The sequence below is a fragment of the Dendrobates tinctorius genome, unplaced genomic scaffold, assembly GCF_039654945.1.
Source record: "Dendrobates tinctorius isolate UK_male_01 unplaced genomic scaffold, ASM3965494v1 ptg000086l, whole genome shotgun sequence".
Taxonomy (NCBI): Eukaryota; Metazoa; Chordata; class Amphibia; order Anura; family Dendrobatidae; genus Dendrobates; species Dendrobates tinctorius.
In genome coordinates, this window is record NW_027361754.1 from 15,421,115 (window position 1) to 15,446,951 (window position 25,837).

At 46.4% G+C, this 25,837-nt stretch overlaps 1 protein-coding gene across 1 annotated transcript in view; it reads right to left on the minus strand.

Moving 5' to 3' along the window:
- Positions 1-884: 884 nt before the first annotated feature.
- The window catches only part of LOC141097712 (indolethylamine N-methyltransferase-like), a 37,761-nt gene continuing 12,808 nt past the window's right edge, over positions 885-25,837 (minus strand). The window contains exons 2-3 of the mRNA XM_073585088.1: positions 11,092-11,299; positions 885-3,634 (exon numbers count right to left, since the gene is read on the minus strand). Coding sequence (XP_073441189.1) covers positions 3,211-3,634; positions 11,092-11,299 — 632 coding nt within the window. The 3' untranslated portion in view covers positions 885-3,210. The remainder of the gene's footprint in view (positions 3,635-11,091; positions 11,300-25,837) is intronic.

Genomic DNA, 25,837 nt, shown 5'->3' on the forward strand with positions numbered 1-25,837 from the left:
TTGGTTTCCTGAGATATCTGATGTAATCATCCTAAACTTTACTAATAAGTTCTAGGAGGCCAACGCTGATGACACAATTGGCTGGTGGTAAGATGATCAGATCCATCATGTCTTCTTTCTCGAGGTCACATTTCATAACATGTTGAAGGGCTGATCGCACTTTTCCTTCTTTGTCTTCCAATTGGTCACTCAAAGAAATGCAAAATAATGATGAAAGTGATTATCCTATAGTGAATATTGAATAGCCCAGGCCTACCATTGCCATTAATGACCCTTGTTCTGGATACTTCTGTGTTGTTCTTGTATGTGCGTGTGATGACGCTGACATCCTTGTGTTTGGACACTTTATTTTTTTCTATTTATCTAAATCAAAATGTCCACTATTGTATTCAGCTTTACAATATAGATACAGTATAAATATTTACTTTGTGTGCAGGGGGGGGGCGTCATTTTACTGTTTGCCTCAGGCAGCAGAGAGGCTAGTTTCACCCCTGGTGAGACCATGTGCTGGTGGGGTTGGCCCTGGGTTCCTTCTAATGCAGGACAATGCTAGAACTCATGTGGCTGGAGTGTGTCAGCAGTTCCTGCAAGATGAAGGCATTGAAGCTATTCCCCAGACCTGAATCCGATTTAACACATCTGGGAAATCATGTCTCGCTCCATCCACCAACGTCACGTTGCACCACAGACTGTCCAGGAGTTGGCGGATGCTTTAGTCCAGGTCTGGGAGGAGATCCCTCAGGACAACATCCGCCGACTCATCAGGCGCATGCCCAGGTGTCTTAGGGAGGTCATACAGGCACGTGGAGGCCACACACGCTACTTAACTCAACAAATTCCACAATAGTATATGTCATGTGGAAAAAAGTGAAGATAGCAAAAAATTTATTTAAAATCATAATTCTTTATTAAATATATTTTAAAAGATGAACAAATTAAAAGGACAGGGCAAGAAGGCCTCCAAAAAGAGGGGGATAAGCTGCGGCAAGAAAATAATCAGTGACAGTCAATAAGCAACCCTGTAGGTTAAATGTGAATACAAAAAAGGTTATACATGCAAATTAGTCTATGCCAAAGACAACATGCCTTAGTAGATAACAATAATATGCCATTGTTTGTTGCCACCAAGTTTTGCAAAAAAGAAGCAATATTGCACGTCGCCCATGTGACTATAAGAAACCAAAGTATACCATAAGGGTTGATAAAATGGGGTACACCTGGAGCTGCACAAAAAAATATGAGCAGTAACATGAAAGAATCAATGAACAACTCTGTAGGTTAAATGTAAATACAAAAAGGTTCTTGAATAAAAATTAGTCTGTGCCTGAGTGACAGGAAGGAAAAAACTCGAATACCGGCCTAAAATGCCCAAACTTGGAGCACGCACATATATTAGGCCTGGCACAGAGAAACCACACTGCCAAATATGTGGCCTGTTTTGTTTTAAAAAGGCAAAATAGTGCTGTGTATAACTAGAGTGACAGACAGCAAAAAAAAATGGAATACCAGCCTAAAATGCCCAAACTTGGAGCAAGGAGATACCACACTGCCAAATATGTGGCCAGTGTTTTTTTTTGTCAATGCAAAATAGTGCTGTATATAACTAGAGTGACAGACAGCCAAAAGATGGAATACCGGCCTAAAGTGCCCAAATTTTTAGCCCACGGATGTAAGAGGCGTGTCACAGATATAGCACACTGTAAAATATGTGGCTTGTATGTATTTTTGAAAAAAATGAAAGATTTTTCTGCACACTCAAAAGTGATTTTTGGGACCCCTTTTAAAATTGCTGGAATTTCATGGTGTGCTAGGAAAATGATCTGGCTGTACTGTGCAGTGTCAAAAAGCAAATGGAGAAAAAAAGGGCTCTAGATTGCTTGGCATATACCTAGGGCTACGTATATACGGTCAATATTTGCTATAGGTAGCAGCAGCAGACAGTAATAAAATGGACCTCTTGATATATGCAATGATATCTATATACACACACATACAGTGCCTGCAAGCCTTGCACTCATATATATAGAGCGACGTACACTCCCCTGCCTACCTTACACTGAAACCTATATACTCCGGAATTAGTCCTTAGAAGGACTGTAGGTTTAGCTGGATTTGAGTAGTTTAGGATGGTAGACCCCACACTGATAAAGAAATCCCCAAATCTGACCCTATCTTGGCAGCAGCTCTCCCTACTCTGTCTGAAACCGGAGGTGACTGTGACGAGCAGGGTGGCGTCCGGTCTCTTATACCCCTGATGATGCTGTGCGGCCAGCCAATCACTGCAAGACCATAACAAAGATGGCTGCGGTGTTACAGGGCCTGGCAGACAATCCCTGCATGGTGCTTGGGTCTCTAAAGACCCCCAAAAATGCAGGGTGGAGAACCGAGTTCCCGCTGAGTAATCCCGGAAATACTCGGTGCTCACCGAGTACACCGAGTACAGTAATACTTGGACGAGTAACGAGTAGTGGCAAGCACATTCGCTCATCACTAGCCTTCTCCAATAACAACCATTCTGCAACCTCCAGTCATGCAGCATGAGCTATCCTCTGACAATAAGTGCTAGCCAGGATCCAGAGTATATAGGAAATGGGAGTGGCTAACAGTGCACAGCTGAGAGCCTTAATGCAGGAAAGCTTCCAGGAGCTCTCAACTGAGCAAATTAACCCTGCACTGCTAAAAGAAATTTACAGCATTAAATATGAAGGTGAAGAGCTACTAACCAGTGCAAGAGTAGGAGAAATCAGACGCTGTGGTCTTCTGGCTCCTCTGTGTCGCAGTACACCCATGACAAGATATCTGTCAAAAATCTATTTGATCTGTTCTGATTTTTGTTGCTTGTATTTAACATGTGGTACATTGCACTCAAAGTGATCATTGCTTATAATAAATCAAAATAAATCAATTTTTGTAAAACTTAGAGTTAGTGAAAGAATGTTTGCCTTTCGTCAGTCGCCTTACAATGACTTTATTGACTTATATTAAAGATCCATCACTTTTATGGATGACATGCAAGTGAATAGATGTTCATCAGTTTTTTCACCTTATATTTGATTTTTCCTTGAGATACTTTATGTGTCAACATTTTTTATAATAAATAATTATATTTTTATAGACTTGTATGATTTACTACACTCAGATTTAGGATATTAGTAGGATTTAAGCTTTACATATAAAACTGACATGGAGACTAAACTTGTCATCTCAGACCTACTCCTCTTTGTGAGCCGCAATGAATATAATGGCTTTATAATCAATGTGGTCATTCACATCCGTTCTCTTTTTAATCTTACAGCGGTCAATGATAAAACCTTCTCCAACTAGAGCTTTCCTGGCAAATTCCTCATCATACGTTACAGCATGAAATTTGTGTTTCCCGACTGTGTAATATGTAATTTGTAAACAGCCAATTAATATAATGTGTCCTCCAGGTTTCAACAATCTTGCGAACTTCCTGAGATATCTCATGTAATCATTCTGATCTTTGCTGATAACATCTAGGAGGAAAGTGCTGATGATACAATCTGCTAGTGGTAAGACGATGGGATCCAACATATTTTCTTTTTCGAGGTTACATTTCACAACATGTTGAAGGGCTGATCTCACTTTTTCTTCTTTGTCCTGTAACAGATTACTGGAAGAAATTGGAAAAATGATGAAAATGATTGTCCCCAGGCAATATTCAACAGGATGACATTACAGCTCAATGGTTAGTGTTGAATCACTGACTTCTAGTTGGGGAAATACTGGACTCCACTAAGATTATTATATTATCACACAGTGTTTGGACATAAATGTTTTGAATTCATTCATCTAACTGAGTCCATATATAGTGTTTTATCGTTCTTTTTAAATAGAAATGTGCAGCAAATAGCGCTTTCCTATTCAAATGGCAACTGCAAAAAAGACTTTTTACTGTGATGTGGTTTTTTTGCTCTTTGGTCAATGTCGATTATTTGCCACTATATAGCTATGAAGAATATGATATGGGGGTTTAATTGTAGATTACAATCCTCCTTCAGCATGTGTAGCTGTAACATGACACCTGACTCAGCCGGTGGTCCAGCTTCACAAGCTCCACAGTGAAAACTCACTCCCCCACTAGCCTAGCTATTATCCACAGAGGATCATCCTGTGTAACTGGTTCATCCAGCCAGATAGCATTTCATAAGGAGATTTAAGGAGAATATGGAGTGATCGAACATTCTAGCTGTTCTCCGGTTACATTTCCGAGATCTCGGGAACAGGCCGACCACCTTCCAGAGTGTCGATCGATTCTAGCACCCGAGGGTGGGGATACATAGAATGGCTAGTAGAAGTCAGAGAGCAGAGCTGTGTTTGGTCTCCAAGTGTAATGGGGGTCCAGCTGGATCTGATGGCGCCAGAACCACCTCTCCCATGACCTTCCTTTGGGAAGTTATGATCCTTCATAGATTATGGCGTTTTAGCCACAAAACCCAATGAGGGAATTAGCACCATCCCAGGAGGTGGAAAAGAGTGTGACCATGTAAACGTTTGTGTAAGACAATGTTCTCTATCTCTCTCTGTGTCATGCTTAATGTTCACTTCTAAAGGGAACGACACCGAGTAACGTGCTGGAAGGAACTGGAAACGGCAGCCACCCCACTTCCCATGCGGTTCAGCACATGGTCGAACATGAAACCGGTAACTGACATGTTTTTTCTGCTTATACTTTTTGTACTACCTCCTGTGTTTACATATCTGACTATTGTATATGTACAGTATAACCATCGTGTATATAGTGTTTTGTCTTGTGTGTCCTTATAGAATTAAATATGTAATTTAATCTTGGGCTGCTCTGTTATCTCGATCCATGACTCCACACGTCCGTATTCTCGGTTTTAACTTCACATTATATCGGGGCTTGTTTCTCTACCGATACAATCCTGTTAACAGACTGAGCTTATATCTAACAAGGAACTGGTGACAGTCCTACTGGACTCATAAGGCTCTATTTCACTGGTGCAAGTGAAAGGGGCCTCTCAGCCTGTCAGGGTTGTGAGTGGGTGTTGTGCTACATCAGGAGCTGCGGGGGCCACATTTTCTCATTCCTCTGGTCCCGTGTGGACAGGGGGTATCTGTATAAAACTGTGCCAAGCTGACTTTAGGTGTCCCCAGAGGGGTGTGGAACATCACATTAGTGCAAGTGGGGAAACCATGAGATACCTCCAACGTATTAGTGACATCAGTCGGGAAGGTGGGGGTGCAGGTTCATTGCAATGGCTAAACAGCAAAATATGTTGGAGATATACAGTGGGTGAAATAAATATTGAACATGTCACCAATTCAATCCATTTTTTGATCTGTGTCAGATCTGCATTCTCACATTAAAACTTTTTTCCTTTCAGGCCATCGGGGGTTAATATCAGTTTTTTCCCCCGGTGGCCTCTGGTGTAACTACATGGCTGGTGAATTTGCTGAGGCAGGTGGTGACCACTCCCACCTTCCTTTAAAAGTTCACCTGAGGCATCAGCTGGTGTTGGTGATACACTTCCTTTTGGATACCAACCGTGGTGAAGACAGGAGCTGGCTGAGTGCAGTGGTGCTTCAGCTGAATGCTGATCTGGTGTCTTACTCTGCTGTGCGGTGCATTTCAGCAGAGAAAAGCTAAGTGTTGTTTGTATTACCTTGTCTGTTATCTTTCCTTGGTGTTATATTAGTGCAGTGGTGGGACCAGTGTCTGCACTTACCAATTCCCTATTGAGGGATGGGTGCAGGGCAAGTGAGGGCTAAGGCTGGTTTCACATTTGCGTTTTTTTCACGGTAATTTAGCGCTAAATAGCGCATGCGTTTTTTTTTCCTATACTTTGCCTGGGATGCGCTTATGTGCGCATACACATGCGTTTGTACGCGTTTTACCGCGCATGCGTTTTTTTGCGGTATGCGCTCGGGCGCACAAAATGCAACTTGTTGCATTTTGTGTGCGTCCGATTTGCCTCAAAAAAACGCATGCGCGCGCAATGCGTTTTTTTACAGCAAGACACCCAATATAAGTCTATGGGTGCGCATATGTGCGCATTGGCATGCTTATGTATGCGTTTTTTTGCACATGCGTTTTTTTTTGTTAACCATGGAATTTAGGGGTTTGGGTTAGAGTTAGGATTAGTTAAGGGGGTTTAGGGTTAGGGTTAGGGTCAGGGTTAGGGTTAGGGTCAGGGTTAGGGTTAAGTATGGTTTGGTTAAGGGTTAGGGTCAGGGTTAGGGTTAGGGTCAGGGTTAGGGTCAGGGTTAGGGTTAAGTATGGTTTGGTTAAGGGTTAGGGTCAGGGTTAGGGTTAGGGTTAGGGTCAGGGTTAGGGTCAGGGTTAGGATTAAGTATGGTTTGGTTAAGGGTTAGGGTTAGGGTTAGGGTTAGGGTTAGGGTTAGGGTCAGGGTTAGGGTTAAGTATGGTTTGGTTAAGGGTTAGGGTCAGGGTTAGGGTTAGGGTTAGGGTCAGGGTTAGGGTTAGGGTTAGGGTCAGGGTTAGGGTTAGGGTTAAGTATGGTTTGGTTAAGGGTTAGGGTCAGGGTTAGGGTTAGGGTTAAGTATGGTTTGGTTAAGGGTTAGGGTCAGGGTTAGGGTTAGGGTTAGGGTCAGGGTTAGGGTCAGGGTTAGGGTTAAGTATGGTTTGGTTAAGGGTTAGGGTCAGGGTTAGGGTTAGGGTTAGGGTTAGGGTCAGGGTTAGGGTCAGGGTTAGGGTTAAGTATGGTTTGGTTAAGGGTTAGGGTCAGGGTTAGGGTTAGGGTCAGGGTTAGGGTTAAGTATGGTTTGGTTAAGGGTTAGGGTCAGGGTTAGGGTTAGGGTTAGGGTTAGGGTCAGGGTTAGGGATAGGGTTAAGGTTAGTTAGGGTTTGGGTTAGGGTTAAGTATGGTTTGGTTAAGGGTTAGGGTCAGGGTTAGGGTTAGGGATAGGGTTAGGGTCAGGGTTAGGGTTAGGGTTAAGTATGGTTTGGTTAAGGGTTAGGGTTAGGGTTAGGGTTAAGTATGGTTTGGTTAAGGGTTAGGGTCAGGGTTAGGGTTAGGGTTAGGGTCAGGGTTAGGGTCAGGGTTAGGGTTAAGTATGGTTTGGTTAAGGGTTAGGGTCAGGGTTAGGGTTAGGGTTAGGGTTAGGGTCAGGGTTAGGGTCAGGGTTAGGGTTAAGTATGGTTTGGTTAAGGGTTAGGGTCAGGGTTAGGGTTAGGGTCAGGGTTAGGGTTAAGTATGGTTTGGTTAAGGGTTAGGGTCAGGGTTAGGGTTAGGGTTAGGGTTAGGGTTAGGGTTAGGGTCAGGGTTAGGGTTAGGGTTAAGGTTAGTTAGGGTTTGAGTTAGGGTTAAGTATGGTTTGGTTAAGGGTTAGGGTCAGGGTTAGGGTTAAGTATGGTTTGGTTAAGGGTTAGGGTTAGGGTCAGGGTTAGGGTTAGGGTTAAGGTTAGTTAGGGTTTGGGTTAGGGTTAAGTATGGTTTGGTTAAGGGTTAGGGTCAGTGTTAGGGTTAAGTATGGTTTGGTTAAGGGTTAGGGTTAGGGTCAGGGTTAGGGTTAGGGTTAGGGTCAGGGTTAGGGTTAGTAAAGTCATGGTTTGGGTTAGTGTGAGGGGCCACCTAATGTTGGAAAAAACCGCAAACGCGGTAAAAACGCACTAAAAACGCATACAAACGCATAAAAACGCTGCGTTTTTTTCATGCATGCTCATAAAAATGCTTGAAAAAAACGCAGCAGTTGTATGCTTTTGTATGCGTTTTTCAATGCTTTTTTTGCGGGAAAAACGCGCTGCAAAAAAAAGCAAGTGTGAAACAGGCCTAAGGTATCCTGCTCAGCGACGGTTTGAAAGAAACCGTATAGGGACGTCAGGCTAGACCAAGGCATAGCCTCAGGAGTGTGCAGGAGGTGTCCATTTCCCTGTTCCCTATCGCAGGGCCCACCGTTGTACTTGTGTCCCCGGTGTTCCCTTGTTTGTCTGCTGTTATTGACCGACCGCTTACTGGGTCGTGTCACACAGGGCCAGGCAGTCACTTCATGATACATATGTTTTTAATGGTGTTATTGACATGAAATTCTCACCAGATGTCGGTAACAACCAATTTAATCCACACAGGCAATGAAATCAAACCTTAAATGTCCATAAATAAAGCTATGCGTAATAATGACAAATGAGACAGGGAAAAAGTATTGAACCCAGGAAGAATGAGAGATGCAAAAAGCCATGGAAAGTCATGACACCAGCTGAAATAGATAGTAATTAGAAAGCAATCCTGCCACTTAGTAAAAAATAATGTCAGCTGGTTCAGCTGATGGCCTTTAAAAATGTGTCTCCTTACCAAGGTGCCACACTAGAAACATCTCATGATGGATAAAACCAGTTAGCTGTCTCAAGACCTTTGCAACCTTGTTGTTGTGAAAAAATGATGACATTTGTTACAGAAGAATTTCTAAACTACTGAAGGTCCCAGTTAGCACTGCTGAGGACATATTCCAAAAGTGGAAAGAACAACATTTCACCATAAACCAGCCATGACCAGGTGCTCTCCACAAGATTTCAGAGGAGTGAAAATAATTATCAGAGGAATTGTATGAGAGCCAAAAACCACGTGTGGAAAGCGACAGAAAGACCTGGAACAGCATGTACAATTGTTTCAAAGAAAACTACTAGTAATGCAGTTAACCTCCATGGCCTGTATGCACGCTCAACATGCAATACTCCATTGCGGAACAAAAAACATTTCCGAGCATGTTTAAAATTTACTCAGCGACATTTAAACAAGCCTGTGAAATACTGGGAGAATATAGTTTGGTCAGATGAGACCAAAATTGAACTCTTTGTAAGCCATGATACACACCATATTTAGTGGCTAAAAGATGCACTACATATTACCCCCCAAAACACCTTACCAACAGAGAAGTTTGAAGGTTTAAACATCATGGTGTGGAGCTGTTTTTCAACATACGGTGCTGGCAAACTTCATATGATTGAAGGAAGGATAAATGGACAAATGTATTGAGACATTCTTAAAAAAAAATCTGCTGCCATCTACCTGGATGATGAAAATGAAATCAGGGTGGACATTTCAGCAAGACAATGATCCCAAACACACTGTCAAGGAAACTCTCAACTGGTTTCAGAGAAAATAGAAACTGTCCGGATGGAACTAAAGCTGAGAGTACAAAGAAGGAACCCTTGGAAGCTACAGAATGTGAAGAGTCTTTGAAAGAATGGGCCAAAATCCCACCTGAGAAATGCCTGCGACTAGTTTCTACATACAGGAGGCATCTTGAAGCTGTTATCACCAAGACTTTTCTGCAAAGCCTTAATTAAATTTACGTTGAATGATTTTTCCCTGTGTCAGCTCTCATTATTAAACATAATTTATGACATCTAAGGGTGATTTATTTGCCTGTGTGCATAGAATGAGTTGTTACCGACATCTAGTGAGAATTTTGTGTCAATAGCACCTTTAGAAATAGATTTACTTAGAAAATTGGTGCTGTGTTCAACAATTATGTCACCCATCTATATATATATATATATTTAATTGCCTTAAATTGTCCGTCATCCACTTCGGTCTGGATGTTCCCGAATCCCACAATCCACCACGCCGCACCGGAAGTATGCCAACCGCCATTTTGGAGCACCCAAGTGATGCCGCTCGGATCCAGGACACAGCTGCGATCCCGAATGCCGCTGTGATCCCAGCTGCCGCTCAGATCCAGGCCACCACTGTGATCCCAACAGCCGTGGGATCCCAGCTGCTGCTCGGATCCAGGCTGCCGCTGCGATCCTGAACACTGCTGCGATCCCGAGCGCCGCTGGGATCCCGACCGCTGATTGGATCACAGCCGCCGCTCAGATCACAGCTGCCGCTTGGATGCAGACCGCCGCTGCGATCACGAGGCTGTGAAAGGGGTGTAACGAGGGGGTATAACGAGAGGGGTGTAATGAAGGGGGTACAATGAGAGGGTGTAATGAGGGGGTGTAATGAGAGGGTGTAATGAGGGGGGAGTAATGAGAGGGATGCTGCTGCCGGACCCCTGTCAGGACCCACCATCTGACTACACCTGCCGGATCCCGCCGCAGCCTGCCCACCCACCTCCGTGCAATTATAGCTGGCAGAAAAGACCACGGCTTGAGGCCTGTGCTGGAGATTGGGTGTGGACACACTCTGGTGGCGCCGCACACCATCTCCAGCACAGACCGCAAAACACCGTCTTTTTTGCTGGCTGTGAGAGGGGTGTAATGAGGGGGGAGAAATGAGAGGGATGCCGCCGCTAGACCCCCGCCAGGACCCACCGCCTGACTACACGCGCTGGATCCCGCCGCTCCCTGCCCACCCACCTCCGTGCAGTCACAGCTGGCAGGAAAGACTGCGGCTTGATGCCTGTGCTGGAGATTGGGTATGGCCACCCTCTGGTGGCGCTGCACACCATCTCCAGCACAGGCTGCAAAACACCATCTTTCCTGCCGGCTGTGAGAGGGGTGTAACGAGTGGGGAGTAATGAGAGGGATGCCGCCGCCGGACCCCCGCCAGGACCGCCTGACTACACACGCCGGATCCTGCCGCTGCCTGCCCATCTACCTCCGTGCAGTCACAGCCGGCAGGAAAGACTGCAGCTTGAGGCCTGTGCTGGAGATTGGGTGCGGTCACCCTCTGGTGGCGCCGCACACCATCTCCAGCACAGGCTGCAAAACACCGTCTTTCCTGCCGGTTGTGACTGCACGGAAGTGGGTGGGCTGCCACCCCCAGCGCCACAAAGCTGCCCCCATCGTGATGTTACTGCCCTCCCGATGCAATAGCATCGGGCACACATCTAGTTGTACATAAGAGCTGTGGTTTGTATTCTCCCATTTTATACCTCCAATCCAAATGTGATATGACTAGAACCTTACTGTGCTTTCCAAACAGTGCCAATTATTATAAGGCTACAAGATTGCGAATTTTGATCTGAGTGGACAAATGTAGACTTTACTACTGACATTTTAAATTTCATTTTGAATAGGCTATGATTGCAAAATAAGGTAAACAGAAGACACACGATATTACACCAAGACTGCAGTGATATCTTTTGTACTGTAGAAACAATGACAGTGGAATTCTTCTAATTTTTAGACAAATATCTTACCTGCTTTCTTCTGTGTCACCATGAAGTTTTGTGATATGGCTCCAATCAAAAGCTCCTGTACGTGAGTCCGCCCATCTTTTCAGCTCAATGATGCATCTGTCTCTAGACTTCAGAACTATGATGTGCTTGAAAAAGTCGCAGGCCGCATATAAATGATAAACTATAGAACCAAGACTGAGGTCAATTAAGATGTCTCCTTTAATATGACCTGCAGAAGAAAATCCAAATATTGAAATATACTGTAATGCAACTGCAGAGCAGTTGTGTGCAGTGCCCACCAGGGGGCACTGGTAAGGGAAAAAGGGTTGCACTCACCGTGTAGCACCACAGTGCAGGCATGCAGGCCACCACTAGGAGGCGGCAGAGTAGTCAGACAGTCCAGGTCAGCAACAAACAGGAAGACGAAGTACCAGAGGTCACAGCAATGCACGTAGTCAGAGACAAGCCAGAAGTCAGTGCCTGACAGGAATGCAGTATCCAAGATGTGAGACGGAAAGGGGAGTCAGGGTACAAGCCAGTGAGTCATAAGCTGGTCGGTAACATGGTATCAGAAACAGAAAAACAGGAAGCAGGGTTCAGAATTCAAGCGGAGTCATACACTGTAGTGAAACCATGAAATGCACACAAAGTGAGGGATAGGGAAAGGGTCAGACACAAATACAGAAAGTCAGAGGCAGAAGGATCACTAGGGTATATGGGTCAGCTGCTCTAGCCTGGAAGCATGAACTATCGCTGACGTCGCCTGCAGGCCACAGCGAACTGAAATAGCAAAAATAGATCCAAAATGAGGCAGAGGTAATTAACCCCCACATGACCAGTCCAGGGAGAGGAGAGCAGAAACCAAACCTCAGACTGGATCATGACAGTAGCCCCCCTCTTAATGGGGGGGCCACATGACCCCTAGGTTTCCCTGGATAACGAGCATGAGCGGCCCAGACCAACCAATCCACATGGACTGAACGTGCCGGCACCCATGACCGATCCTCAGGACTATAACCCTTCCAATGGACCAGATATTGGAGTGATTGACAGACCATGCAAGAGTCCATAATCCGTTCTACCTCATACTCATTCTGGCCATCCACAGAAATAGGTGACGGAGAGCATGGAGACTCCCCAGAGGATGGCCTCAATGGCTTCAAAAGAGCTTTATGGAACACGTTGGGGATCCGTAGAGATGGGGAAGGTGCAAACGGAAGGCCACTGGATTGACTACCTCCACAATCTCATAAGGGCCAATGAACTTGGGCCCCAACTTCGGAGAAGGAACTTTAAGCTTAATAATCCTGGTGGACAACCATATCTTATCCCCAACCCTGAATACCGGCCCCACAGATTTCTCTTGTTGGCAAAGAATTTATACCTCTCCTGAGCCTCCTCAATGTTCCTCTGAACATCCTGCCACACCTGCCCCAACGTTGAACACCCAGATCAGTCCCATGACATCTTGAATCCAGCCGGGAAAGTTACCCAAAATAAGGGTGAAACTCATAATTACAGAAGAAAGGGGAGGTGCCTGTGGACTGATTAATGCGATTATTAAAAGCAAATTCAGCCACAGGCAAAGAGGAACACCAATCGTCCTGCCAAGCTGTGGTCAGACATCACAAGATTTGTTCCAGATACTGATTGGTCCTCTCTATCTGACCATTTGTGGTGCCCTCAGGAGTACGGTTGCCACAGTGGCATTACCTCCCTCCTAGGGAGTGTGATGTCATGCTTGGAAGCAATGAAACGGTCTCTCTATCAGTTAGTTCCAGCACACAGCACAGTTCCTACTCCAGGCCAGCAGAGGGAGCTCTGAACCTAACTGCTGGGGAGCGTCTCTCTGTGGTCGGGAGGAAAGAAGTTAGTTGGTGCAGAGAGAGGGAAGAGTGTGGACATGTGGAGACGAGCTGGGGACTGGAGCTGGAGCAGAGCTCACCTCTAAACTGAAGAGCATTGACCGGATGCCGGAGTTCGAGGCTGTGTGGATACTAAAGGTCCCACAGCAGAAAGCAGAGGAATGAGAGGCTGTAAATGCTGTGTTCCCAACTGAGACTTGATGACACAGCAGCAACCTGTGTGAGCAAGAGAGAGAGGGCTACAGCTGCCTGTCATGAGAGTGGAGTTCTAAGTAACAGACAGATAGAGGAACTTGTGTGGAGTTACGAACCGCAAGTACTTAAGAATAGCACTAGAAAGGAGGCCTCACAACCCATCTGCATAGAGAGATTCCCAAGTTGCTTCCAGGCTGACTAACTCCGGTACCATCAGTAATCTGAGTCCTGGACTGTACCTAAAAAGCACAATAAAGGGTAAAAGAAACTGCACTCTGTGGTGTCCTTTGAATTCTCCCTGCATCACCTTCTCAGCACTGCTACATCTTTTGCTCCACTGTTGTGAGTTCATTTTTCCCTTCACCATTGAGGTCTGATGACCTCCCTCCTCTGGTGAAGGAAGGTAGTGAGGCTGATTACCAAACACATGGGCAGCTAGATGATGACTGGGTGGCTGGAATTGAGGACTGGATATAAGGCTGCCGACGCCCTTCTTCCTGGCTGGTGATTTTCCTGCTGGATTCTTGGAGACCAGTCTGATTCCTGCATCTCAAAGCTAAGTTTTTCTGCTCTGCTTTGTACTCTTCAGTTTTGTTTTTGTTTTGCCTTGTTTTTTGGGAGTTCTGCCATCCCCGGCCGGGGGTGAGCTGAACTCCATTTTTGTCTCTGATCTGTTGATATTTTGCTCTGTCTTCAGAATATACCTGAGTGCTGATATAGTCTTTTGAAGCCTAGCGACTTCAGGGCCTGTTTTTCCTATCAGTCGGTTGGCTCATTTTCATAGGGTTTTTGCGGATGGCAGACAGCAGCTTTCCTATCCTGTCCTATGTAGTTAGCTTGGGCCCCATCATTTGCTCAACCTATCTTTCTATCTGTGTTAGTGTTTTCATCTTGCTTCACCGTCATTATATGTTGGGGGCTGCCTATTGCTTTGGGGTCTGCTCTGGGGCAGTTTAGTTTTTCCCCTTTCTGTCTTTAGGCTATATAGTTCTCCGGCTGTGATCGAGGGGTCTAGGGCACCGTAGGAACCCCCCACGGCTACTGCTAGTTGTTGTGGATAGGTTCAGGGGTCTGCAATCCGATAACTGCCAACCTCTCTGGTTTTTCGGGACGAGCTGGTATTTTGTTTTTTCCTCCTTCGGTGACTCATCATAACAGAATCACCAGCCGTACCGCAGATCCTAGGGTACTCAATAGCAGGAGAGAATTGTAAGGAAAAAAAAAAAAAGGAAAGAAAAAAAAGTGTGTTAGAATTTTTTTTTTTTTTGTGTGCATATTTTTTCCTCTATATCTCTGAGGCCGTAGGAGGAATTTTTTTCTCAATGGAGATGAAGCAATTGTCTGATCGTGTGGAGCAGCTTGCTGCTGAAGTGCGGGGAATTTCCGCCTATCTTGCTCATTCACATGCTGCTCAACCAAAGATTCCTACTCCTGAGGTATTTTTGGGGGATCGGTCTAAATTCTTGAATTTCAAGCATAATTGTAAATTATTTTTTGCCTTGAAGCCTAACTCGTCGGGGAACTCCACGCAGCAGGTTAAAATTGTCATCTCTTTGCTGCGCGGCGATCCCCAGGATTGGGCGTTTTCTTTGAAACCTGATGATCCTATTCTGAATAATGTGAACGCATTTTTTCAAGCCTTGGGGTTGTTGTATGATGAACCTAATGCTATTGATCAGGCTGAAAAGACCCTGTTGGCATTAAGCCAGGGTCGGGATTCGGCAGAGTTGTACTGTCAAAAATTCCGAAAGTGGGCGGTCCTTACTACCTGGAATGATGGTGCCTTGGCAGCCCTCTTTCGGAAGGGTTTGTCAGAAACTGTAAAAGATACTATGGTGGGATTTCTTGTTCCCTCTGGTCTTGACGATTCTATGTCATTAGCCATTCAGGTGGATCGGTGTTTACGTGAACGCAAAACTACACGAGAGATGTTGCCACCTGTTGAACAAATGTCTTAACCTATGCAATGTGATAGAGTTTTGTCTAGGGCGCAATGTCAGGAGTTCAGAAGGCGTAATAAGCTGTGTTTTTTTTGTGGAGATGCCTCGCATATTATTTCTGTCTGCCCTAAACGAGAGAAACGTTGTGCACACATGTTTTCTGTGGGTGGTGTTCAACCCAAGTTTCTTCTGGCAATTACTCTGATCTGCTCCCTGTCCACATTTTCTGCCAAGGCTTTTGTGGATTCAGGAGCAGCTCTTAACCTGATGGATTTGGATTTTGCTAAACATTGTGGATTTCCTATGACACCTCTGCGGACGCCTATCCCTTTGAGGGGTATTGATGCTACTCCTTTGGTGAAGAATAAACCTCAGTTTTGGACCCAGGTGGTAATGCGGGTCGCCCCAGACCATCAAGAAAATTGCAGATTTTTGGTGTTGCATAATTTGCATGATACCATTGTTCTGGGGTTTCCCTGGTTGCAAATTCATAATCCAGTTCAGGATTGGAAATCTTTGTCTGTGGTGAGTTGGGGTTGTCGGTGTGCCCTTAGTGATGCTCCTGTTTTCTCCACCTCTCCCCAGTCGCATGATGTTCCTGACTATTTGGCTGACTTTTATGATGTATTTAGTGAGAATGAGTCTGCGTCTTTGCCTCCTCATAGGAGTTATGACTGTGCAATTGAGCTGAACCCGGGGTGTAAATTCCCCAAGGGTCGGCTTTTCAATTTATCTGTACCCGAGCATGAGGCTATGCGATCCTATATTAAGGAGGCATTGGAGAAGGGTCATATTAGACCATCCTCTTCACTAGAGTTGAGCGACTTTTGGTTTTTTAGGGTCGAGTTTCGTTTCATGAAACCCGACTTTTCCAAAAGTCGGGTCGAGCAAGATTGGCCGACTATAGGGAAAAGTCGGGGTCGTCCCGAAACACGAAACCCAATGTAAGTCAATGGGGAATACAAGTTGGCAGTGAGAGGAGGACAGGAAACACTCCTACAGTGCCCATTTGAATGCCAAAAGCATCAATTCTTATTACTTAAGCTTGTCAACCTTAATTTACTTCATATTACTAGTTACGCACTGAAAAATGGGGGTTATTTGGTTACAGTTGTGGGGGGGAGGGCTGGCTCCTAGTTTTCGTGGGCCCAGAGCCACCGTCCGGGTCACCGCTGCTGTAACACATCCCACTGACACCGGCCCGGTACCGATTACCCCACAGCCCTGGGAGGGCGACCCATATGCCGACTGCTGATCGAGCGGCGTTATTCCCACGAACCCCCAAACAGCGTCCATGAAGGCAAAGTTGTTGGTTTCCGGGGCAGTGTGATTGCAAAGCTGAACCTTAAAGGAATGTCCAAAAGGGCACCACCAGGAGTGGAGCCTGTGGCTTAATTGGATTGCACCCGGGAAACCACTACCATACAAGCTACAGAGAAGATGGACAGATTGCAAGCTTTGTCGATTCTGTGTGTGGTGTTGTATGTCTGTTTGTAGTTGTGCTAGCAATTTCTCAGCTTTATTCCGTTAACGACCGAGACTCCGGCATGGCCCCGCGGTACGCGTCAAGCTTACTAGAGGGATACGCGAGGCTGTGGCACATTAGATCGAGCAATAACAGGTCTAGCATTCCCGTACATGTCCGGGGCTGCATGCACGCTACACTGAAAGGATCAGCTTTTGTCACTTACAGGTGCAGATAACCTGCTGAACTCCGTTAGTGATGGGGATCTGGGCTTCAGATTATTCCCCGCGAACGATGATTTCCCAGTAAGTTCAGGTCAACCGCAATTCCGGAGTTAGGCCTAACCGTCATTCCTGAAAAAATTACGTGTCCAAACCACAGGTGCTCTAGCTTGCTTAACAGCTCGGCAGCCGTTCTCAGGCCCAGTATGGATTCAACAACATTGTAGAAAGTTGATAAAGGGTACAGTTTCACCGGATAACACGTATATATGTAGCCTAGTTTACACATTAAAAATATATGTCTATAGATCAGGAGGCAGACTCAGATGTTCTCAGGCCCAGTATGGATTTAACCAGATTGTACAAAGTTGACAAAGGGCACTTTATCACTGGATAGCAGGTATATATAGCATAGTTTAAACATGTAAAATCTCCGTGTTCTCAGTATGGATTACACAGCAATCTAAAAAGTGGGAAAAAGGAAATGCATTGGAGGCGTACACAACTATATACTTTTGGTGTTATTTTTAAATCTTCATAGATATTTCTGTCTCAGTAATACAGTCCAGCCTCTCCGCAATAGGAAATGAGATGCATACAATTAGTGACATAAAGGCTATTGATTGCAGAAATCTAGGAATTATTATTCACGGGAAAAACCTCCGTCACAATTCTCATAGGCGATGCTGAACCTCAATTAATTTGTGTGTTGAGACAGTGAAAACATTTTTTTGTGAATAAAGTCTTGCTGTATCGCACTTCCGTTGATTCCATCACTGTTACTCATCTCAATCAAATTTTTATCACAGGGAGCGATGTAAACATGGTGCTCACTGGCTATCATGATCTGACACGTAACTTTAGAGTGCAAAAGACAGAAGCCACAGGCCGTAGGCGATTCTATTTGATTGGCATGAGAGGGCACATTTTAAAATGTGCGCCAGAATGTCACACGTTTGTGAGTAGGAAAAATGTGAAAGCTGATGATAAACCACCACTGCATGTCATTGTGAGTCGACGTCCATAAGAAATGGAAGCCATTGATCATCTGGAGCTAGAGCCCGGACAGCAGGACAGGGCATAGCTACATCTTAACCATCATCTTTTAGTTCAATCAATTTTTAGTGGCAGTCCCAGTGAAGGATTTGACAGCCCAGACTACACAGCGGAGGAGCAGGGAGAAGTAAACATTGCAAATGCTGGGGCCCTGCCCAAGCAAGGGGGGCACACTCGTGGGCGTCGGTACTGGCACTGGGCCCCTCACAGTACGGCGGTGTGTCTGACGGCGGGTGTGCACCACCACCGTCAGAGACACTTGATTGCACTATGAGGGACCCTGTGCCAGTGCCCGCGCCCAAGAGTCGGCCCACCCACCTGTCCAGGGCAACGGCACTCGCACGGTTTCAGGCACTAGGTGGTGACCCCGGCCATTGGGGGGGCAGCCCAGTTAGGGAGGTTTACAAAGTGGCATATGTTGATGTGGGACATTCAGCTAATGCAAAAGGCGAAATAGATCAAGTTCGCGGAATAGGAGGATAACCAAAGCAAGCCATTTTTCTGGCAACCTATGTGTCATCAAGGGAAGGTGGGACAAAATCCTTGGAAACCCATGCATGGTTCATTTTAATGAAGGTTAGATCATCCACATTTTGGGTTGACAGACGGGTCCTTTTTTCTGTCAGGATTGATCCAGCTGCACTGAAGACTCTTTCCGATAGCACACTTGCAGCTGGGCAAGCGAGCTCCTGTAAGGCATATTGTGCCAATTCAGGCCAGGTGTCCAGTTTAGCGGCCCAATAGTCAAAGGGGAATGACCTGTGTGGGAGAACATCGATATGGGAGGAAAAGTAGTTTGTAACCATAGTTGACAACTGCTGTCTCCTGTCACTTTCCATCGATGCAGTATTACCAGTTGTGTGAGCAGTACTTGAAAAATCAGTCCACAACATTGTCATGAAACCCCTGTCTCCAACGCCACTTCTGCTGTGTGCACCACGAACACCTCTGCCAAGCTGCCCCCGGCCCGTACGGCTCGTGTGAGAACCATCACCGCTGCTGTGTGCTGGGAATGCCTCAACCAACCGATTTACCAGAGTTGCTTATTTATTAGCCAATATTAGGTCAAGGTTCTCCTGTGGCATGATGTTTTGTAATTTGTCTTTATAGCGTGGATCCAGGATGCTGGCCAACCAGTAGTCGTCATCGTTCATCATTTTAGCAATGCGGGGGTCCCTTTTTAGGATCTGCAAGGCATAATCTGACATGTGGGCCAATGTTCCCGGTGTCAATGATGCACTGCGAGTGCTGGTTGGAGGAGCACTTTCTGGCAAATCCACATCCCTCCAGTCACGCACAAACCCTGTACCAGACCTTGCCACGCCAACATTTTCACTTGCCCCACGAGATGCATCCTCCTCCCCTAAGTAATAATCCCCATCATCATCCTCCTCCTCCTCTTCTTCCTCCACCTCGTCCAGGAGAGGTCCCTGAGCAGACAATGGCTGAATGTCATCAAGGATTCCCTCCTCGTCAACATTGGCTGCAGACGCCTGCTCCTTAAGGTGCGTCAAAGTTTGCATGAGCAGACGCATAAGAGGGATGCTCATGCTTAGGATGGCGTCGTCTGCGCTTACCAGCCGTGTGCATTCCTCAAAACACTGAAGGACTTTACAGAGGTCTTTCAGCTTCGACCACTGCACACCTGTCAACTCCATGTCTGCTCTCAAAGTGCCTGGCTGTGTATCCTCCCACAAATGCATTATGGCCTGCCTCTGCTCGCACAGCCGCTCAACCATGTGCAGGGTGGAGTTCCACCTTGTTGCAATGTCGATAATGAGGCGGTGGTTGGGAAGGTGGAGCAATCGCTGCAGCTTCTGCATACGAACGGAGTGTACAGGCGACCGGCGGATGTGCGCGGACAGTCTTCGCACATTCTGGAGCAGGGCTGTTAACTCTGGATAATTATTGAGGAAGCACTGCACCACCAGGTTCAAGGTGTGAGCCAAGCAAGGTATGTGGCTGAGTTTTGAAAGGGCTATGGCTGCCACAAAATTACGGCTGTTATCACTAACTACCTTGCCTGCCTCAAGATGTACACTGCCCAGCCATGACTCAGTTTGTCGCTGAAAGTACTCGGCCAGCACCTCGGCGGTGTGTCTGTCGCCCAAACACATCATCTGCAACACAGCCTGCTAACGCTTTCCACTAGCTGCTCGATAGGGGGACACCTCGTGTGCAGCAGATGGAGTGCTCGTACGATTGCGCTCTATGGACGAGCTTTCACTTCTGGAGGAGGAGGAGGGTCGAACGCCTACAGCCAACTGTTTCCTATACCGTGGGCTAGGCAGCACTGTCCCACCACCGCTGTCCCCTGTGGACCCTGCATCCACCACATTAACCCAGTGCGCAGTGGCCACGTAACGGCCCTGGCCATGCCGACTGGACCATGCATCAGTAGTGAGTGCACCTTTCCACTCACTGACTGCTTGAGTGCATGGACAATGCGGTCTTTCACATGATGGTGGAGGGCTGGGATGGCTTTGCGAGAGAAGAAGTGGCGACTGGGTAGGTCATAGCGTGGTACTGCATAGGCCATGAGTTCGCGGAAAGCTGCGCTTTCCACCAACCGATAGGGCATCATCTCTAACGAGATTAGTTTGGCAATGTGGGCGTTCAAACCCAGTGTACGCGGATGAGAGACTGAGTACTTTCTTGACCTACTCATAGTGTCTGGGAGGGTGAGCTGGACTTGAGAGCTGCATATGGTGGAAGTAGCGGTGGACAGGGCGGACTGAGAGAGGGTTGATGATGGTGATGGAGTTGGTGTTCTTTCTGATGGCCTAGATTCAGTCTTTCGTTGATATAACAGTGGGATTCCCTGACTGCTGTGGCCTTGCAACGACACCTCAACATTTGCTGCTGTGCTAACCGGTGGGCTTACAGTGGGGGAAACAATGTAGCATTGCTGACTACCTTCTTTGTGATCAGTTGCACATGTGGTACTTGAGGTTTGGTGTTGTGTCCACGCTTGCAAGTGCATGGTGGTTAAATGTCTAAGCATGCAACTGGTATTCAAATTTTTCAGATTTTTCCCTCGGCTAAAGGTCTTTGCACACTTCTTACAGATAACCTTGGCCTGATCATGAGGATTTTGTTCAAAAAAGTGCCACACTGCACTCTTCCTACTTTGACAGACAATTTGCGGCCTAGCACGCTGTGATATTTTGACCCTCTGGACAAGCTGTCCAGCAACTCTTTTGATTTTTGGAACCTGTCTTTGGAGTGCTCCGTGCCTGCCAGATAACAGCTGTTGCGATGTCGATGTCTGCTGTGGATGCTCCTCATCTGAGCTATTGGAAGCAGCACCCTCTTCCCCCAATGGATGGCAATCTGGGTCAACAACTGGGTCATCCATCACCTCCTCTTCAATGTCATGTGCACCTTCCTCTGTGTCACCGTGTATGGTGGTATAGTGTGCGGGAAGGGGCACCTGAGTCTCATCAGGGTCAGAATCTGGCTCTGTACACTGCGAGGACAATGTAGTGCTCTGAGTGAATGTACCAGCAGAATCATCTATCAGTGGCTGTGCATCAGTGCACTCCATGTCAGATTCATCTTGGCCTGGGTAATTCACAATTTCTCTTGATAATCCAGGCATGGTATGTGAAAACAGCTCCATGGAGTAATCAGTAGTATGGCCTGCGTCATCCTTCAATCTTGGTTGGGGTGAAGGACACAAGGAAAGGTGTGGTTCATGAACATGAGCCTCCAATGACGACTCAGTGCTTTTATTTTTTACAACTTCAGAAGAGGAGGCGATAGAGCTGGAGGCTGAGTCAGCAATGTAAGGCAAAACTTTTTCCTGAAGCTCTGGCTTTAAAAGCGGTTTGCCAACTCCTAGATAACTAAGCCTTCGAGGCCTTGTGGAGCCAGACGATGACACAGGCTCAACACCTCCTGCATTCGGTCCTATTTTGCTTTTGCCACTACCATCAGGTCCACCACCAACACCATCATTACCAGCTGCCTACCCCCGCCCAATTCCACGGCCTCTTCCACCAGCCTTCCTCATTTTTGGTAGAAATGTAGACAAAATCCAACAAACTATATAGTAATGTAAAACAAGGTACAAGGTGTCTATAGGACAGGGGAGATTTTGAAATTCTGCACACACTTGTGGACACTGGACACTTTTGGATTGTGTGAGGCCCACTGAATATCACAGCGCTATGTCACATGCTCGATGTCGCAGGTGTGAAAAATGTCACTAGAGGATAACGGAGATTTTGAATTTCTGCACACACTTGTAGACACTGGACACTTTTGGATTGTGTGAGGCCCACTGAATATCACAGCGCTATGTCACAGGCTCGATGTCGCAGTTGTGAAAATGTCACTAGAGGATAATGGAGATTTTGAATTTCTGAACACACTTGTGGACACTGGACACTTTTGGATTGTGTGAGGCCCACTGAATATCACAGCGCTATGTCACAGGCTCGATGTCACAGGTGTGAAAAATGTCACTAGAGGATAACGGAGATTTTGAATTTCTGCACACACTTGTGGACACTGGACACTTTTGGATTGTGTGAGACCCACTGAATATCACAGCGCTATGTCACAGGCTCGATGTCACAGGTGTGAAAAATGTCACTAGAGGATAACGGAGATTTTGAATTTATGCACACACTTGTGGACACTGGACACTTTTGGATTGTGTGAGGCCCACTGAATATCACAGCGCTATGTCACAGGCAGAAATTGGCTAGTGTATGACAAACTACAAGGTGTATATAGAATTGGGAAGAATAGGAATCTGCCTAGAGTGTATGTCTGTAAGAACGGAGCAAGTCCTTCACTTATCCTTACAGAGTGACACACAGATAGCTTCACTGTGGCCATGATAACAGCCGTTACACGGTACTGAGAGTAGCGTGCACGTACACGGCTGTCCGGTGTATGTAAAATTGTCAAGCTCCGTGTTTTTTAAGTATACGGACTGACACACGCTGTCTCTCTATAGTTTTGAATGTGATCAAACAGCAAATATATTTAACTGTTTGAAAGCTAGACAAAACTAGAAGGTGCAGGTCTGTAAGAACGGAACATGTCCTCGACTTATTCTTACAGAGTGACACACGGATAGCTTCACTGTGGCCGTGATAACAGCCGTTACACGGTACTGAGAGGAGCATGCACGTACACGGCTGTCCGGTGTACGTAAAATTGTCAAGCTCCGTGTTTTTTAAGTATACGGACTGACACACGCTGTCTCTCTATAGTTTTGAATGTGATCAAACAGCAAATATATTTAACTGTTTGAAAGCTAGACAAAACTAGAAGGTGCAGGTCTGTAAGAAAGGAACATGTCCTCGACTTATTCTTACAGAGTGACACACAGATAGCTTCACTGTAGCTGTGATAACAGCCGTTACACGGTTTTGTGTGAGGAGTGTGCACCGCTGTATGGTGTGAAAAAATGCACGCTCAGTACCTCACCAGGACAAAAAAAAAATTGGGATTGCTTTTAAAAAAGCAGTTTGCAGAGCAGTGGGTAAACAGCAATGCAGCCGTCAGGAAGCCTTAGAAGGCAGCCTACCGTGTTTCCCCGAAAGTAAGACCCTGTCTTACATTAATTTTACCCCAAAAAGTCCCACCCTGTCTTTCTTTCGGGGGAGGTCTTACATTAGCCGAAAAAAAATGACAATTTCTTTTTAACCAATAAATTAACATTTATTAACATGCTGTTATACCCCATAACAGTGCCGTATCCCACTGCACACAGCCCCACACCCCATAACAGTGCCGTATCCCACTGCACACAGCCCCACACCCCATAACAGTGCCGTATCCCACTGCACACAGCCCCACACCCCATAACAGTGCCGTATCCCACTGCACACAGCCCCATACCCTATACAGTACATGTTTCCCTACTTGGTTTTTAAATGCTGGACGTTTTCCTCTGCGGTGCGGCTGTGGGTGCGGAAGGCCTGTGCTGCAGGGAACGCTGTGCCAATCAGCAGGGAAACAGCGGTGACGTGGGGCTGGGGCGGCCAATTACAGCCCGAGCTGCTGGACCAATCAGTGCTCGAGCCGGGGGCCGGCGGTGACGTGGGGAACAGGGGCGGCCAATGAGCTGTTGAGCTGGGCGGATTGCGGGGTTAACACGGCGAGTTAACCCCATGAGCGCTGGACCCGCCCAGCTGAGGACACCTCTGGAGCCTGGGGACCCAATGGGGGACAGCGGCGGCCCAAAGGTAAGGGCCTTACATTTCACAGTGGCCCCCAACCCTGCCTTACATTCGGGGGAGGCCTTACATTGAAGGACCCCCCCGTAACCCCCACCCTGTCTTACTTTCGGGGGGGTCCTACTTTCGGGGAAACACGGTAACAACCAACACCGCTGATCCAGCAAAATATAGCCTCCCCTTGCACTGCACACACAGTGACTGGTGTGTTGTACAGGCAAAACCACTCGCAGCAGAAGCAGTTTTTGGTGTCTTCTTCCCTGCCTAATGCTCTCCCTACAGAATCAGCAGCAGTAGCAGCTCTCCCTATTCTGAGATCAGCATGAGGAACATGGCGGTCGGCGTGCACACCCTTTTATACCCACTGTGACGCCCACCAAAGCAAGCCAATAACTGGCATGCCCTTCTGAAAGATGGTGGTGACCCCTGCCTATGTTATCACGTTGTCCACAGTGTCCGTGGATCCTGATTGGCTGAAAAAGAGCGCAAAACAAACTTTTGAAACGCGACTTTGGCGCTTAAGTCGCCGACCTCGTGGCCGACCTCATCCTAGGGTCGGGTTTCGTTTCATGAAACCTGACTTTGCCAAAAGTCGACGACTTTTGAAATTTTTCGACCCGTTTCGCTCAACTCTACTCTTCACCCTTAGGTGCCGGTTTTTTTTTTCGTGGCCAAAAAGGATGGTTCATTGAGGCCTTGTATTGACTATCGTGCCCTCGTCAAAATTACGGTTAAATATCAGTATCCGTTACCCCTGATATCTGATCTATTCTCCAGAGTTAAAGGTGCTTGCTGGTTTACCAAGCTTGACCTCAGGGGGGCGTATAATCTTATTCGCATTAAGCATGGGGATGAATGGAAGACGGCGTTTAATACTCCGGAGGGACATTTTGAGTACCTGGTGATGCCTTTTGGGCTCACTAATGCCCCTTCTGTCTTCCAGTGCTTCATGAACGATATATTCCGAGACTTTGTGGATAAATTTTTGATTATCTATCTGGATGATATTTTGATCTTCTCCAAGAATTGGGACTCTCATGTGGAACATGTTCAGACTGTGTTCCGGATTTTGAATGAGAATTCCCTGTATGTCAAGGGATCGAAATGCCTTTTTGGGGTACATAGGATTTCATTTTTGGGATTTATTTTGTCTCCATCAACTATTGAAATGGACCCGGCCAAGGTACAGGCCATTTATGATTGGGTTCAGCCCACTTCTTTGAAGGCCCTCCAGAAGTTTTTGGGTTTTGCTAATTTTTATCGGAAATTTATAGCTAATTTTTCTGGTATTGCCATGCCATTGACAGATTTGACTAGGAAGGGTGCTGATGTGCTGAATTGGTCTCCGGAGGCTGTTTCTTCCTTTCAGGAGCTGAAGCGAAGATTCACTTCTGCTCCGGTTTTGCGGCAACCTGATGTCTCAATCCCGTTTCAGGTGGAGGTGGACGCTTCTGAGATTGGTGCAGGAGCAGTGTTGTCCCAAAAAGATCCTGTGACATCTAAAATGAATCCTTGTGCTTTCTTTTCCCGAAAGTTCTCCCCATCCGAACGTAACTATGATGTGGGAAATCGGGAACTGTTGGCCATGAAGTGGGCATTTGAGGAGTGGAGACATTGGTTGGAGGGAGCCAAACACCAAGTCGTGGTCCTTACTGACCACAAGAATTTGATTTACCTAGAGTCGGCCAAGCGCTTGAATCCTAGACAGGCTAGGTGGGCCTTGTTTTTCACACGTTTTGATTTTGTGGTCTCTTTTCTTCCTGGCACTAAGAATGTCAAGGCAGACGCCCTCTCTAGGAGTTTCCTTGCTGATTCTCCTGTTGTGACT